Here is a 13,730-nt window from a genome sequence, read left to right as displayed (position 1 = left end):
TACAGAGGAGGTCTGCTTCATTAGTTGCGCCCATTGTTGCACAACAGCACTTGATTTTATCTGGTCAATCATTTAGGGAACGCGAAGTGGATGTGTACATTGGGCTCCCACACATCCTAATAATTCTGTGCGACGTCGTTAAAATTTGCTACAGTAGCTCAGTAGCTAAGTTGTGCTGTTGAGTGCAAAGGCACGGGTTCCGTCCCAGCCGCTGTGGCCGCTTTTCTGGTGGAGGCGAAAAGCGAAAACGCATGTGCGTCGAAGTTTGGGCGTACGTTAAAGATAACCGGGTGACCGAAATTAATCCGGAGCCCTCCACTGAGGCGTGCCTCATAACGCAGGCGTTGCTTTGGCGAGTAAAACACCCTAAATATTTCTTCCTTTAAGTGCCCATTAAGGTTGTTGTGGTTCTGAAGATTGAAATCACAATAGTGACTTAGGTTCAAATCGGATACTCGACCTGTAACCTGCAATACCGAAGCTATTAAGAAGTCAACTGCTTTATAAATTAACAGGACAAATGTATGTGAACATCAGTGTTTCAATATAGTTGCCCTAATAGAGTTATGTAGAGTTGTAAGGGAAAGGAGAATGCCAGGAAGGATCACACAGGTCAAACAAGCACTTTGATTGCAAGCTGGTTTATTTTTGTCTACTAGTGTCTGCGACCTCAAACTACTAATTCCCCCATCTTCTTTTAGTCACCCATTTAGTCACTACAGGAAACTTGCACTGGGGCCTAAATGTTAGGACTTGCATTCATGTTATTGGCTGCAATTATCCGCTAGATTCTCCTTGTGAAATAAATGAATGCCTTTTTATTTTTTTATTAAAGCATTTGAAATATAGAAAACACTGCCTTTGCGCAGGTGAAGATTCGGAAAGCCGACGTGGACCTCGATCTACCAGAGCTCGAGCGCGGAGCCAAACTGGCCATCGCGGAAGCCGCAGGGGAGGCGGCGGGGACCGACACCGTCAGCGCGGCCATGCAAGCTCTGTGCATCTCGAATCCGCTTGCATCCGCAGCCGAAGGCAACCGCGAAGCCAGTGTCACCGAACCGGACAGCAACCAACGGCACGGCGGCCACGGCGATGACAGTACAAGCTCGGACGAAAGCTCATCGTGGAGCGGCGACGAGAGTGACTCCGAGTCGTCGGACTCAACAAGCGACTCGGACTCGGACTCGGCGCTTGACTCGGACGACGAGGATGCCGTTGTGGCCGGCGGTGGTGACGACCGGGGCGGTCGTCGGGCAGTCGTTGTAGTTGACGGCGATTATGTGTCTGTCGAGTCCTCCGATAGCGACTCGTCTGATAGTGATGACACTGACTCCGACGCTAGCCACTCTGGAGGGGAAGAAGGCATTGACCAGTGCCTGTTGTTTGTGAAGGACGTCGAGCCAGAGAAACGTCGATAGGAGATTTGCCAAAACATTTTTTTTTTTTTTTGTCGGCACTTTTTTTGCGGTTGCCTCAAGATTTCCTCAAGACCGTTTCCCGTTCGGGATGCAAGTGCTCCTCATTTTTGTGGACTGAGCAGGAGTGACCCAGCTGACTTTGGGGCTGCTCTAAACGGCATTTTCTCACGGTCGGTCAATTGTGCGTATGTTGCATTCTGGTGCTAGGAAAGTTCTCTGTGTTGTTTACGTACTTAAGCAAGTGTAAGTTAAACTATGGCCCACAGAGGCTAAAATGTAGCATTTTTTTTCTAGCACTGTTTTTCTGTACTTGACGCTGAAACCTGTAACTTTACTGAACTGTACTGCCTGCAGATGACGGTATGAACAGAATTAATTCACTTAGTTTGAGCATCTCAAGTATTTCTTTTTTTGCCTAATAGGCATCTTTTCCAAAGTGCTTAAAGTACACTACTCATTGGATTGCTGCTTCCGTGACACTATTCTTCAATAAAACCTGTCCCTAATGGTGAAGGTTGTTAGTTATAATGTGCATGAAAGATTGATAGCAGAAGGGGAAAAAAAAGCAGGAAGATGTGAAATTGAAGGTAGCTAATTTTACGGTATGTTTCCAATTAACTTCTTTGAAAAATCTTTGCAAATGTAACCTGCCAAGTTTCTTGCACTGAGCAGAATAATTGATTTTGATTGATTGTAGGGTTTAACGCGCTGACGCAACGCAGGCGATGAGGCGTGCGGTAGTGGAGGGCTCTGGATTAATTTTGACCGCCTGGGGATCCTTGATGTGCGTCGAAATCTCATACACACGGGTGTTTATGCTTTTCGCCTCCATCAGAAAAGTGGCCACCGCGGCCGTGAATCAAACCCGCATCCTCGTGCCCAGCGAGCAGAATAGTTAATGTTTGTCGTTAGGTTAACAAATTTGGTTGGTAACTACAGTGCATTCGGCGAATTTGTTGCCAACTTCATTGCTAATTTTTGGAAGGGATGGCAGGACTGTTGAGGCGATCATAGAGGAATTAAAGGGACCCCGCAGCACTTACCACCAACTATTCACATTGCATTTTGGGGTAAAGTCTGTTGTCCCAGAAATGGTCTGGTTGAAAGTGAAGTATTGAGTTCGTCACTTCGATCGCACCAGAAACACACACACACACACAAACAAACAAACAAAAAAGCCAAAACTGTTCGTACATTATCAGGCGTAGCTTCAAGGTTGGTGCACAGCGCTGACATAAAGTGTGATGTTGACCAGCAACATGCAACAGGGCTGTCACCACTGTATATGATGTAATTAATACGTTGTGTAATGAGGGAAGTCGAAGCGAATGCGGTTGGTTTTCATGCGTGTTTTAGAGCGATTTGTGAGCTTACCGCTTCACATGTACGTGTATGGTATTCCTGGCAGTGTAATCTAAACGTCACGCAGGTTTATTCACACTGCTCAAAGCATGTTGCAGGGTCCCTTTAATGTAGCTGGCGAACCACTATGCTCTTTTGCACCAAAAACTCATGCGCGTCGCTGGTTATAGATCGAATGCACTGTAGAGCTTGCCGTGGAATCTCGAAACATTTGTCACATCGTGTCAAATATGTGTGGTATGTATGGGTGAAAAGTCCAGTACTCGCATTGTTTCTGTGTTCAAGAGAGTGGTGTGGCCTTGAGCTTTGCGTACTTAAACTTGAGTGTATTTGCCTTGAGCTTGAAGTGCAAATACATGGACTAGCCTCGATGGAGTGTTCATTGGAGATCTTGTGATTTTCGATGCTTACTGTCCGGCCAGATAATTCTAAACTTCGTGAAACATTTCCTTGCCTAGGCTGTTTGTGTGCGATTCTTGCACGCTATTTTGCATGCCTGTCTTGCCTTGTGACTTTGTCGACAGAGCAACTTAGTGTTTGATAGGACAGTGCGGTGATCCAAACAGCACCCTCGAAGAAACATCTTCGCTTCCCCTTTTCATTACATTTTATTTGCAGTGTTAGTTTTATTTGTTACGTTTTATTCGCAGTGTCAGATGAAAGCAGAGTGAACGTCTGTTCAAATATGCGAGATCACATGTGCGCGAGACTCCTTAAAGTTGCCAAGCAATTTTGTGAACCAGTTGTACAGCAAGGCACTTTTTTAGAGACACTACAGAGAGCACGGAGAGTAGAAAGTAGTTGATTTCACTGGTTAGCCGCGTTGCACAAACATTTTTGCAAACTTTCGCACGGTTTAGCAGACAGGACCATGTTTATGTGAGCCTGGACACAGGTTTTGTTGAAATGTTTTTTGGAGTGGAACACATTTTTTTTCTACTTTTATCTCTGGAGCTTTAGCTCAGAACATTTCTCAATGAACCGTTACCATGCACGGTGCTCCTAGCATTCGCGAAAAGCCCAAGCTAGCTTTTTGTGGCAATTTCCAGTGACTCGATGAACTTTAAACATCAGCTTTGGGTGTTTCTTTACTGGTGTCCAAAGCATTGAGTCGACATAGTTCCCAGTTTGGACACCAGATGGCAGAAGCTGCCCTTATTATGAGTGCGTCGAATAGTGTTTTAAAAGATTGCTGTTGACAGGTAACCTTCTCAAAATAAGATTGATTTCTGCTGCTCCAGCTATTGTGAAAGGCATGGGGTGAAATTGTATTGAGAGGAGACTTTTGTGGGAAGCTTTATAGGAGGTCGAGTTCGATACCTTGCCATACAGGGTCTGCTTCCGTGTTGTAAACTGCGCATACCCTTTTGGGGTGAACGTGGTGCATGTGGTTTTTCTTGAGTTGTACCAAGAGCATGTTTCTCGAACCAAAGACGCTGCAGATGTTTCTACGCACGGTACTCATTTCGAGGCATGCTCCTTTGAGTTCAGTCATTTTTCTGCCAGTTTGTGAGGCCCTCAGAGCATCGTCATCAAGAGCTTGTTGGGCGTGAGTGCTGTAAGATAAAGATAAAAAACTTCTCCTCTCTCTGTAAGGCTTGCGATGAAATGAATGCGGTACTTCTTAAAACTTAGCTTTTCTTTGGGCTTTTTTGTTGGACAAAAAATAAATGGCAGCTAATTAACATAGGCACATAAGTGGCAATTGCCGTCACTCTAGTACAAAGAGAAGCCTTCAGACTATATCATCATCGTCACAACACCGCCGGTGCTGTGGCTGAATAAGTCATGTTAGAGGCTGCCTGTAAGGTGTTGGTGTTGCAGTCACAGACATAAGAAAGCAGTTACACACAGTAATTTTTTGTTGAAGAGGGAATGTGAAGTGTTAAGGAGTTGATGTCGAAATCACGTTGCAATAGGAAGCTTGATGTGGCAAACGAGATTGTGAAACTTTCGAAGCAGTTCTGGAAGAAATAGGTGGAACGTGGGGAATTCTGGTAGCCTTATACTATGCAAAAATGCTGCATTTGTTGCACTTTTTTTTTTTTTTAGAGTATCACCAATTTGCCTTTTTGGAGAGCTGTATAGTTCCATATATTTGTTGGTTATTTTGTTCACACATTGATAAGAAAATAGCAAGTCGCTGTCAGAACGCGGCCCAAACCTGACTTGAGATGGATTGATCCATGTCTGTACTGCTTGCCACCTTACTTCATTCACCGCAATTGTTCCTTGATTTTGCGTCTATCACCGACCCTAGCCACTTTCAGTGTGACACCAGTGTTGCACCAGAGCAGCTGCGAAGGTGGCCAGGGCTGCACCAGTTCATAAGCTGGACATTGTCATTGCATTTTCTCCAAACACGTCCTACGTCATCACCAAGGTATATTTTCTCTGCCTTGAAGAAAGATCAATGACCCTCGCCACTTTCAGTGTTGCACTAGAGCAGTTGCGGAGGAGGCCAGGGGTGCACCAGTGCATAAGCTGGATACTGTCATTGCATTTTCTCCAAACAATTTCTACGTCACCGCCAGGGTATATTTTTGCCACTTTGAAGAAAGATGCACTTGGGAATTGTAGCCAACTGCACCGCCATAGAGCACGCATACTCATTTTTATTTATTGTTTCGCGTTCGACTTGTAAGATTTTGCCATTTTTTGATGTGGATGCATTTGTCGGTTTCGGTTTGCAGGGTGCTGCTTCAAAGAGATTGCATATATGAGAAAAAGTTGGTGCTTGGGGCATCTGGGTTTTTGGTGCTTCGGATCTATATATATATGTAATCAAAGTACTGCACAAGAATTTGTATTGTAAAAGAACTGATTGATGTCTAATGTGGACGCATTGTGTAGGATTGAAGGGCTGGCAATAATAGACACTCTGTGTCTGCGTGAATGATCATTACCAAACTGAAAGCAGAGATTGTGTACCTTTTTGTAATCGTTCTGCCAGAAAGGATAAACTTGAGTTGTGGGCCTTAAATGTTTTAACCTCATATTGGCACATGTTTTCAGCCACAACATTTCGGTGTCCGTAGCACTATAATGAGCAAAAACTGCTTTCGGGATGTGTTGTGTGCTTCTGTCTGATGCATGTTTTTGTAGCAGGATCTGTTTACTTGCGGTTGGAAGTTTACAAGATCACTTGTGTGGATAACGGTCTGTTTAGAGACTTGTTCGAGGCCTTAGGAGATCGGGGCTTATGGTAGGCTGACCAGATACCGCGTTTTGATTGAAACAGTCCTGTTTTTTTTTTTTTTTTTGTTTTGCCTTTGTCAAGCGCTGTGTCCTACTTGCTACGAGAGTTATTTCACGTAGTGAACGTGCCCCAGATGTTTCTTTGTCTTGATAATTAACTCTTAACATTATTGTATACAGCCCTACAGGGCCTCTGAACTTCGACACATTTTTGTTCCCTGGGAGTGATTTCTCGATACCCTGACAATCGAAATGGCAGTCATATATCTTGCTTTGTTTTTAGTTTGTTTCCTCCTAGTTCCCCTTACTCCTGGACAGAGCAACTTAAGGATTGTGATCACCACTTTATGTTGGGCCAGTGTTCTCAAGACGGTACGCATTGTTGGGACCGGCACATTTTTGGAGCAATAACTTTAGCGTACGCACCGTGTTGCAGTTTTTACCGGTCTGTCTGTCTGTCCGTCAGGTGGTTGAGGTTGTTGGTCGAATAAATAAGGTCACTCTTTGTCACTTCTTGTACACGTGTGGAGTTTTCATTTACTGTGTTTACAATTGTGCTCGTTTAGGTGTCTTCAATTGTGCTTATGGTAATGTTTCAAGACCACTGCGCGCTGCCGAACTCAACGGTTCAGGCTGTAATGATGCGTTGCATAACTACTGCTGTGAACTGGTACCACAGCTTTAACCAGTTGTAACGACATTCGGAATGATAGTTTAGGAGTTTGATGCGTCCTTGTTTGAACCCAAACTGCGGATTAATCGGATTTTTACTGAGGTTCTCCTGCAGTTAGGGAGGTGTACTACTATGACACGTTTTGTTGCAAGCTTTGATTCTGGGCTTTGTAGGCTGTATTTCTTCAGGTGGAGGCGGGAAACGACGACAAAAAATAAACTCGCGCGTGTATGAGATCTCGACGCACATTAAAGAACACCAGATAGCCTAAATTAATCAATTAACCTCCTCTAACACTGCACATTGTAACGCAGATTTGGCTGCTGGCATTGTTAGACGTCAAATTCGTGTTTTGAGCTTGAGGCTGAAAGTTTATTCCTGTTTCCATTAGGTCCGCTTCAGAGAAAGTGATTATGCAGAGAGGCGCTAATGGTAGAGCCCAGCGAGTAGTGAATATGAACTGCAGAGCTGTTGTGCAAATGAATGTAAATGCTGTGATGTTGCTTTAGCTCCTACGACAACACAAGTTTGATCTCGTATTGAGCAAAAACCAGTCTTCAGAATTTGTGTTTCACTGCGAGGCTCTCTGCGATTCACTGTTGCAATTTTTCTAAGCAATACTTTGTAAGCAGGCAACTTGGCTAACCTTTTACGTGTGAGCAATATCCGTATTAAAGCGTAGCCGCCGTAAATTGAGCAATTTACTTTGTAGTCTAAAGATGCTTTATCGAAACCCTAACTTCCAACCTCCCCACGTCTGAAACAGCAAGTCTTCATACTGGCATTTTAATGCATTACAAAGGAATGCTGGTACATTTTTATACGCTTCATCTGATGTCGCCAATTGGTTTAATATTGGCCTGCTGTTATTATGTGGTAATTTTTTTGATTGACTGGCGTAGCTGTGTGTCATATCAGGATCTTGCAATCCCGTCATAAATTGAATCTCGATGAAGGGGCGAGGCAGTTAATACATGAGGACGTTGCACTTATGACCTTCACAAGGATGAAGCCCAGATTGTGTGGTATGTTATGGGCATTATGGGTGCAAATGTACTGTCTAACTCTATCCCAAATATTGCTGATAGATGCATTATTGTAGACTTCTTCATGGTTTTTACACGACACATTTCTTTTACATGGTCGACACATTGCCATTACGTATTAGTAATGCTACATATTAGAGGTTTAGCAGCGCAGACAATTAGTACCGGTACTGGTACAGCACCGGGTTGGTGTGCTTACTCATGAGAATCAAAACGTAGTTGAACACACTAGTGGTCACGTGCATGATACCAACTATATACCAAGTGCTATACCAGGACCGGTCTTCTGGTGTGCTAAAACTCCCTTGACGTTACCTCTGCCGGTGCCAAGTTTGCCTAGTTCAACGTTCTTCCAGGATTTTTTCTTGGGCTAGCATAGCAGGCATAGAATGAGCATCTCTAAAGCATGCAAAGACGGAGCGATTTGAAGCAAACAATGGGCCACCATCCGAATATGACGGAAGACTTTTCCACACGCCGATTTCTAATGCAAAAGTAAGGAAGCAATCGTCGGGCAAGTTCTCACCTACCATACGGCCAACAAAAAAGTGTGAACGTTATGAAACAAGCTTGTCATCGTAGTCATCAGTTCACAAGCGAGTTGTAAGGTAAACGGAGTGAGAGCGAACTCGTCTCGTAGCTTGCAAACCTTGTGCACATGTTGAACGTCTCGAGAGTCTTGACGTTTCTCGGCTATTCATCGTACTTCGGTGCACAGACATCAATCATCTGAAAGAGAACACCGCAATGGGTGTCCTTGGTCAATTCTTTCCTTTCTTACGCACTTGACAAGCCTTACCGGTGTTCAGATGTTTTCTGGTTAGTTGTGCGAGTGTTTTTAGGTCATTCACTGCAGAACCAGTTACATGGCCCGATTTTCTTTTTTTTTTAAAGAGCTGTTATGTGTGGCCAAATACAATTATCATCACCAGGAAGGCGGCTTTCAGAAACAAAAGGCTAGCAATCATTCACAAGTGGCCTGTCGTCAGCAAATTGCACCTGAACGCAATCACACTTTGCTGTACACTACTTTTTGAATCGCTTTTGCGCTAATTTCTGCCCAGTGAATGCAAATGTGAACTATGGAGTTCCAAGCAGCTTTACCCCCCCTCCCGCATGAATTTAATGTCAAAGTAAATTTTTATTTAGTGAATACTTTGTGCAGTTATAGCCCCGGTTTTTCTTACACGGAGTACGAGTTATACCCCTGTCACACGGCAGATCTATTGACATTTACAGCAAATGTCATTCGCTCTAAGTGTCATTAGTTCGGCGCTACACGAGAATACCGAATGACAGTCAAGGCGAATGACATTTACCGGCTAACTGAGGTCCCGGACCTCAGTTACACCTCAGTTGGCAGCCGAATGAGTAGCCTCGACAGCAGTAGCGCATCCCTAGACAGGGAAATTTGGTAACAAACCAGAGAATACTGTTTCTAAAAACTGTCAGTAAACTTATAGTTTCTTCTTTGTGTTCTTGTTCAAATAAAGAAAGACCAGCAAGTACTAACAAAAAAAAAATCTCGTCCCCAGTGCACTCGCTACCCTAATCTGGATTTTTTGCAGACTTGTCTCAGCTTGTGATGTCTACTGATGTCACCTAAATCGGTGGTTTTCTTGTTTTCATTTTTAAAAAATATTCCTTTGTTACGTTTTTTTTAAGAAATATTACGTGTGAAAACATTCTATATGTGCTTGAAATGTAATTTTGCGGTTTTGAGAGCTCGCTAATCGTCACCGCTATCACAATCAAATGACATTTGTTCCGCCGTGTAGACCCGGACAGCCGAGCCGAATGTCATTGACAGCTAATGTCATTCAGTTTGAATGACATTAGATTTGCCGTGTGACAGGGGTATTAACTTCCAACTACACTCCACTGACTTGCGAAATCCTAGAACTGCTAATGATTGTACCACACATTACGTACCACGCCCACACATGCCGAGTGTCAGTTGTACCAAAATCTGATCTAACGTGAACAAAGAAGCCGCGACACCCGTTCGTAGATCTTTGCTGCATCGACATGTCGAGCAGGGGCAACAGCATCAGGTCTTTGTGTTATCTTAGATTATGACGTACACGTTTTGACCACTTCGGCAGCTTCGATCTTACTTGTGTAAGCTTTCTGGAGAGCCATTTTATATTCACCTACTTGAAACTGTTCAGGTTGGCACAAGCGACATTTATACATGTTTTATTTCCTTTAGATTCAGTGTTTTTTCTTTTTTTGAACTTTAAAAGTATGCACATAGTTTGAAGCACAGTCCTCAACTCGACAAACATGTTTTAGTGTCCCTGTAAACACCGAATTGCATTCGGAGCTAGCATTGGGTGAAAAAAACGTCCATTTGTTTTTGATAACAGATTGCTGCCTGTAGACTGCAAAGTGTACTGGATTCACGAGGACTAAATAGCCAAACAGTCCCAAGTTCACAAGGGGATTATTGCGAAACGGTGACGTGTGAAAACGGACTGTGCAGCACCAATACATAGTTGCAGTCGTACCGGTTCGCATGTAAGCCAGTATATATATTTTTTGCATTTATGTCTGCTCTGTGACCACAGCGCAGAGCCGACAGGACAGACACTGAACGGGAAACGATGGGGGCACTTTTGAAAAACGACTTTTTAATAGAAAAATAATGCCGACGGTCCTTCCGTGCAAGTTTTCACTCCCCCGGTGACGTCTTGTAGGCGATGTGCACGCACAAACCTTGATGAAGAAATGCTTCGAGAATGTGCGTGCACTCCCATCACCGCGGAAGTTGCGTCAATGTGCGTGTGACACTCCCCACCGCTAACCCGACGACGACGACAGGGCTGATGAGATCCAAGCTGCCTTGGAAGCTTCGTGACATAATTAAATACAATAATTAGTCTCGCCATCTGGCAAGATCCTACCCACGCCCTTTTTACACCTCCCCCTCTTCCCTTCCGGTGGCCTAGACAGGATGACAAAGCCGGCAGAGCAGGGGACAAGGCATTGTATACAAGTTAAGAACAACCGAGCATGACTTCGTGTTTGTAAAAAGGAACTGGAAAAAAAAAAAAAAAAGAAATCGAGGGAACCGGCAATTCATGTCTTCCCCAACGAAGATGCGCATTGATCAGACAGCATCCCACATCTATACAACATCTGCACGCAGTCTTTCTTCCCACCCCCCCAAAAGAAAACTTCAGAGCATGGGTGGCAAAGTGGTGGAATGGGCTGACTTCAGTTTCTTCCAAAGTCGAAACCAAAGCCGAATCCACTCGCGATGACGACAGCAATCTCGACAACACCACCCTGTCGCACCCACGCTCCTCTTGAATCAAGCGTCCCCCTCAGTCCTTGGAAAGGCAAACGGGTCATCACCACCACTTGTTCACGAACGAGTCTTGTCATCAGAATGCCTCAGTCGTAGTCTTCGGAGTCTTCACTCGCCGCCAGGTCGGAGTCCTCCACTGCGCTGTCCTCTTCATCGGCCCTGTCCTCTTCGTCTTCCGACATATCCCACTGCGGGTGCGACTCCTGGACCTTGGCCGCCGGCTTGACGTCGAGCCTGAGGTTCTGCATGACGTCCAGGTCCCGGTACGAGTCACTCCGCACGTGCAACGTGTAGTGGTAGATGCCTGGCTTCGAGGGCGCCGTGAACTTGAGGACCACCTCCTCGGAGTCGACCAGGTTTGTCACAAGGAACGGCACGGTGGAGAGACTCCGCTGCTTCTTGTCCACCAGGTACACCCACCAGAACTCCTGCTTGTCGTCGGGGAACAGTGGGCAGTGGACACTGTGTGATTGCCGCGACTTCTTCTCCAGGTTCTTGTCCTTCTTGGACACCTTGTGCTGGATGCTCTGCCAGTCGTCGTCCTCTTCTGCCGTCTTCGCCGTCGACGAGTTCTGGTTGGCGGCACTGTTCCGCCGGCTCTCCTGCCGCTCGCTGTGCCTCTCGTCGTCGCTGTCGTCCGAGTCGCTGTCGTCGTCGTCCGCTCCGTCGTGCAGCTCTTCGGTCCGCGACGATGGTTGCGGATGTGGCTGTGCTTCTTCCTTAGCTTCCGCCTGCTGCTGTTTCTTGTTCTTGCCTTGCGGAACCTTCTTCTTCCCCTTGCCGCCCTTGCCCCCCTTCTTCTTGCGGGACTTGTCCCAGCCCTTGCGCTTGTTGTTGGCGGTGTCCTTGGGGTGCGCCGAGCTGTCCTTCGTGTCACCGGCCGCTGTGTCGGCTTCCTCCGGACCTGACGCTTCCTCCGCTTCCGGCTGTGGCGCGTCCTCTTCCTTGGCATTTGACAGCAGGGGCTTCCTGTTCAGCGTGGCCGTGACGGTCACGATTGACTCCGCCGTGATGACGCCTTCATCCTCGTCGTCCAGCACTTCCGTGCTCACACTGAGTTCAATGAGGGGCATCCTCTCCAGGCAGAGCAGGACGTCGTCGTACTGGGTGTCGCTGAGGTTTCGGAACAGCGCCCGCCTGTCGGCGGCAGGCAGTGCACAGAGTTGATGCAAGCTCCTGATGGAACGGCGCTTGCCACTGAGGTGCTTCAGTTGGTCTTCCGTCACGTGCGGGAGCTGGAGGAACGGGTGGCTGTGCTCCCACTGCGCCTGCACTAGGAGCGCCGACAGCCGCATGGCGGCTTCCAGGGTCTCCAGGCTCGGTATCCTCGAGATCCTGCCCGCAAGACCGAGCATAGTCAGCTGCGACGCGCAGTGCACGAACTCGGCCAACAGAGCGGGGCACTTCCGAAGCACGTAACACCTGTCCTCGTCCAGACCGGGGCTAAGCGGTATGCGAAGCATGTGCGCGTAGAGGAGGGCGCGCGCCTTGATGCTGTACTCGTAGCACAGTGGGCGCTCACGGTTCTTCTCGTTGAAGTTGGGCAGCATCTTGATGAGGGCCGGCAGCTCGACGTCGTCCGTGGGGCGCAGCACTATCTCCGGGTTGTGGCTCTTCTCGAACTCCAGGGAGGCAGCCAGGACCATGACGACGCGGCGCAGCACGAGGAAGTGACACTTGTTGATGAAGTACAGGTACAGGTGCGAGGTGTCCAAGAGGACCTGGTCCTCGCCGTACTTTGCCGAGCGGTACCACCAGACGCCGACGGCCACGGGCAGCGCTATCATGAAGACGGCGGCGTACAGACCCAGAACCCAGAGCGAGTTCTCCTTCTCGACTATCCACGACGGCAGCGCTATGCCGAACGACGTGGCCCCCGGCCCGTCGGGGTTGCCGTACGTCTCCCAGTTCTTGCGCGCTTCTTCGTCGGTCAGCGCCGCGTACGCCTTGGCGATGAGCATGAACTTTTGCTCATCGCCCGTGTCTTTGTCGGGATGGTAGATCAAGCTGAGCTTGTGGTACGCCTTACGTATGGCTCGTTCCGACGAGGACGGGTCGATCTCCAGGATCTCGTAAGGGTCCCACTTGACGAAGTCGTGCTCGAGGTGGGCCACCTTGTAGGCCGTCGCGGCCATGGCGACCCAGCCGAGGATTAGCAGGGCGCGGATGATGTTCTGCTTGGTGCGGCGCCACGGCTGGTTGACGCGCAGTCGCCGGGTCTTGTCCAGGCAGTGGGGGCAGCGGCAGCTGCGGCGGCCGCCGCTTTTCTTGTCATCCGCGCCGCGCTCCTCCTTCGGCCAGAAGTAGTACGTGCAGGGGATCACGACCAGCGCGAGAAACGACAGTAGGAAGTAGAAGAAGGTACCGCCGCTCTCGTCGTACTGAAACTTCGCACCGGCCATGTTGCCCCCACGAAGCGCCCTGCCTCCGGCGACACAACCCCAACGAGCACCACGTCTTCAGCGCTTCCGTCGCTTCCGTCTCACGTCGGAGGTGACACGTGACACCAACAGCTTTGGTGCGGCCGTGCGCCGTACGAAGGCGGTCACGTCGTCGGAGCGCAAAATGCGTTTAGTAAGCTTTTAATTCGGAAAAGCGTTAGGTAGCTGAAACAGTTGAAACCACATTTAAGATTTTGAACAAGTCTTTTTGTTTGTTTTGTCTTTACTTCATTTGTTTAAAAACTTTGCAGTTTTCTTTGATGTTTTGCATAAACAATT

General features: G+C 47.3%; 2 protein-coding genes across 2 annotated transcripts in view; one reads left to right on the top strand and one right to left on the bottom strand.

The window, feature by feature from the left end:
- The window catches only part of LOC144158838 (protein SHQ1 homolog), a 30,489-nt gene extending 23,998 nt beyond the window's left edge, over positions 1–6,491 (top strand). The window contains exon 14 of the mRNA XM_077690002.1: positions 870–6,491. Coding sequence (XP_077546128.1) covers positions 870–1,418 — 549 coding nt within the window. The 3' untranslated portion in view covers positions 1,419–6,491. The remainder of the gene's footprint in view (positions 1–869) is intronic.
- A 3,819-nt stretch (positions 6,492–10,310) lies between these two features.
- Positions 10,311–13,499, bottom strand: Sec63 (translocation protein Sec63). The gene has a single exon (XM_077689994.1). It carries the CDS (start codon positions 13,410–13,412, stop codon positions 11,097–11,099), a length of 2,316 nt encoding a protein of 771 aa, XP_077546120.1. The 5' UTR covers positions 13,413–13,499; the 3' UTR covers positions 10,311–11,096.
- Positions 13,500–13,730: the final 231 nt, after the last annotated feature.

This window comes from Haemaphysalis longicornis, unplaced genomic scaffold (assembly GCF_048455015.1).
Source record: "Haemaphysalis longicornis isolate Haplotype H1 unplaced genomic scaffold, Haemaphysalis longicornis Haplotype H1 scaffold_10, whole genome shotgun sequence".
Classification (NCBI taxonomy): domain Eukaryota; kingdom Metazoa; phylum Arthropoda; class Arachnida; order Ixodida; family Ixodidae; genus Haemaphysalis; species Haemaphysalis longicornis.
The sequence above is the reverse complement of the archived record's forward strand: the minus strand, read 5'-3'. Positions and strand labels throughout refer to the sequence as shown.

What these genes read in the sequence shown, in the direction of transcription:
- Sec63 (XM_077689994.1), bottom strand. Translation starts at nt 13,412, where the DNA reads ATGGCCGGTGCGAAGTTTCAGTACGACGAGAGCGGCGGTACCTTCTTC.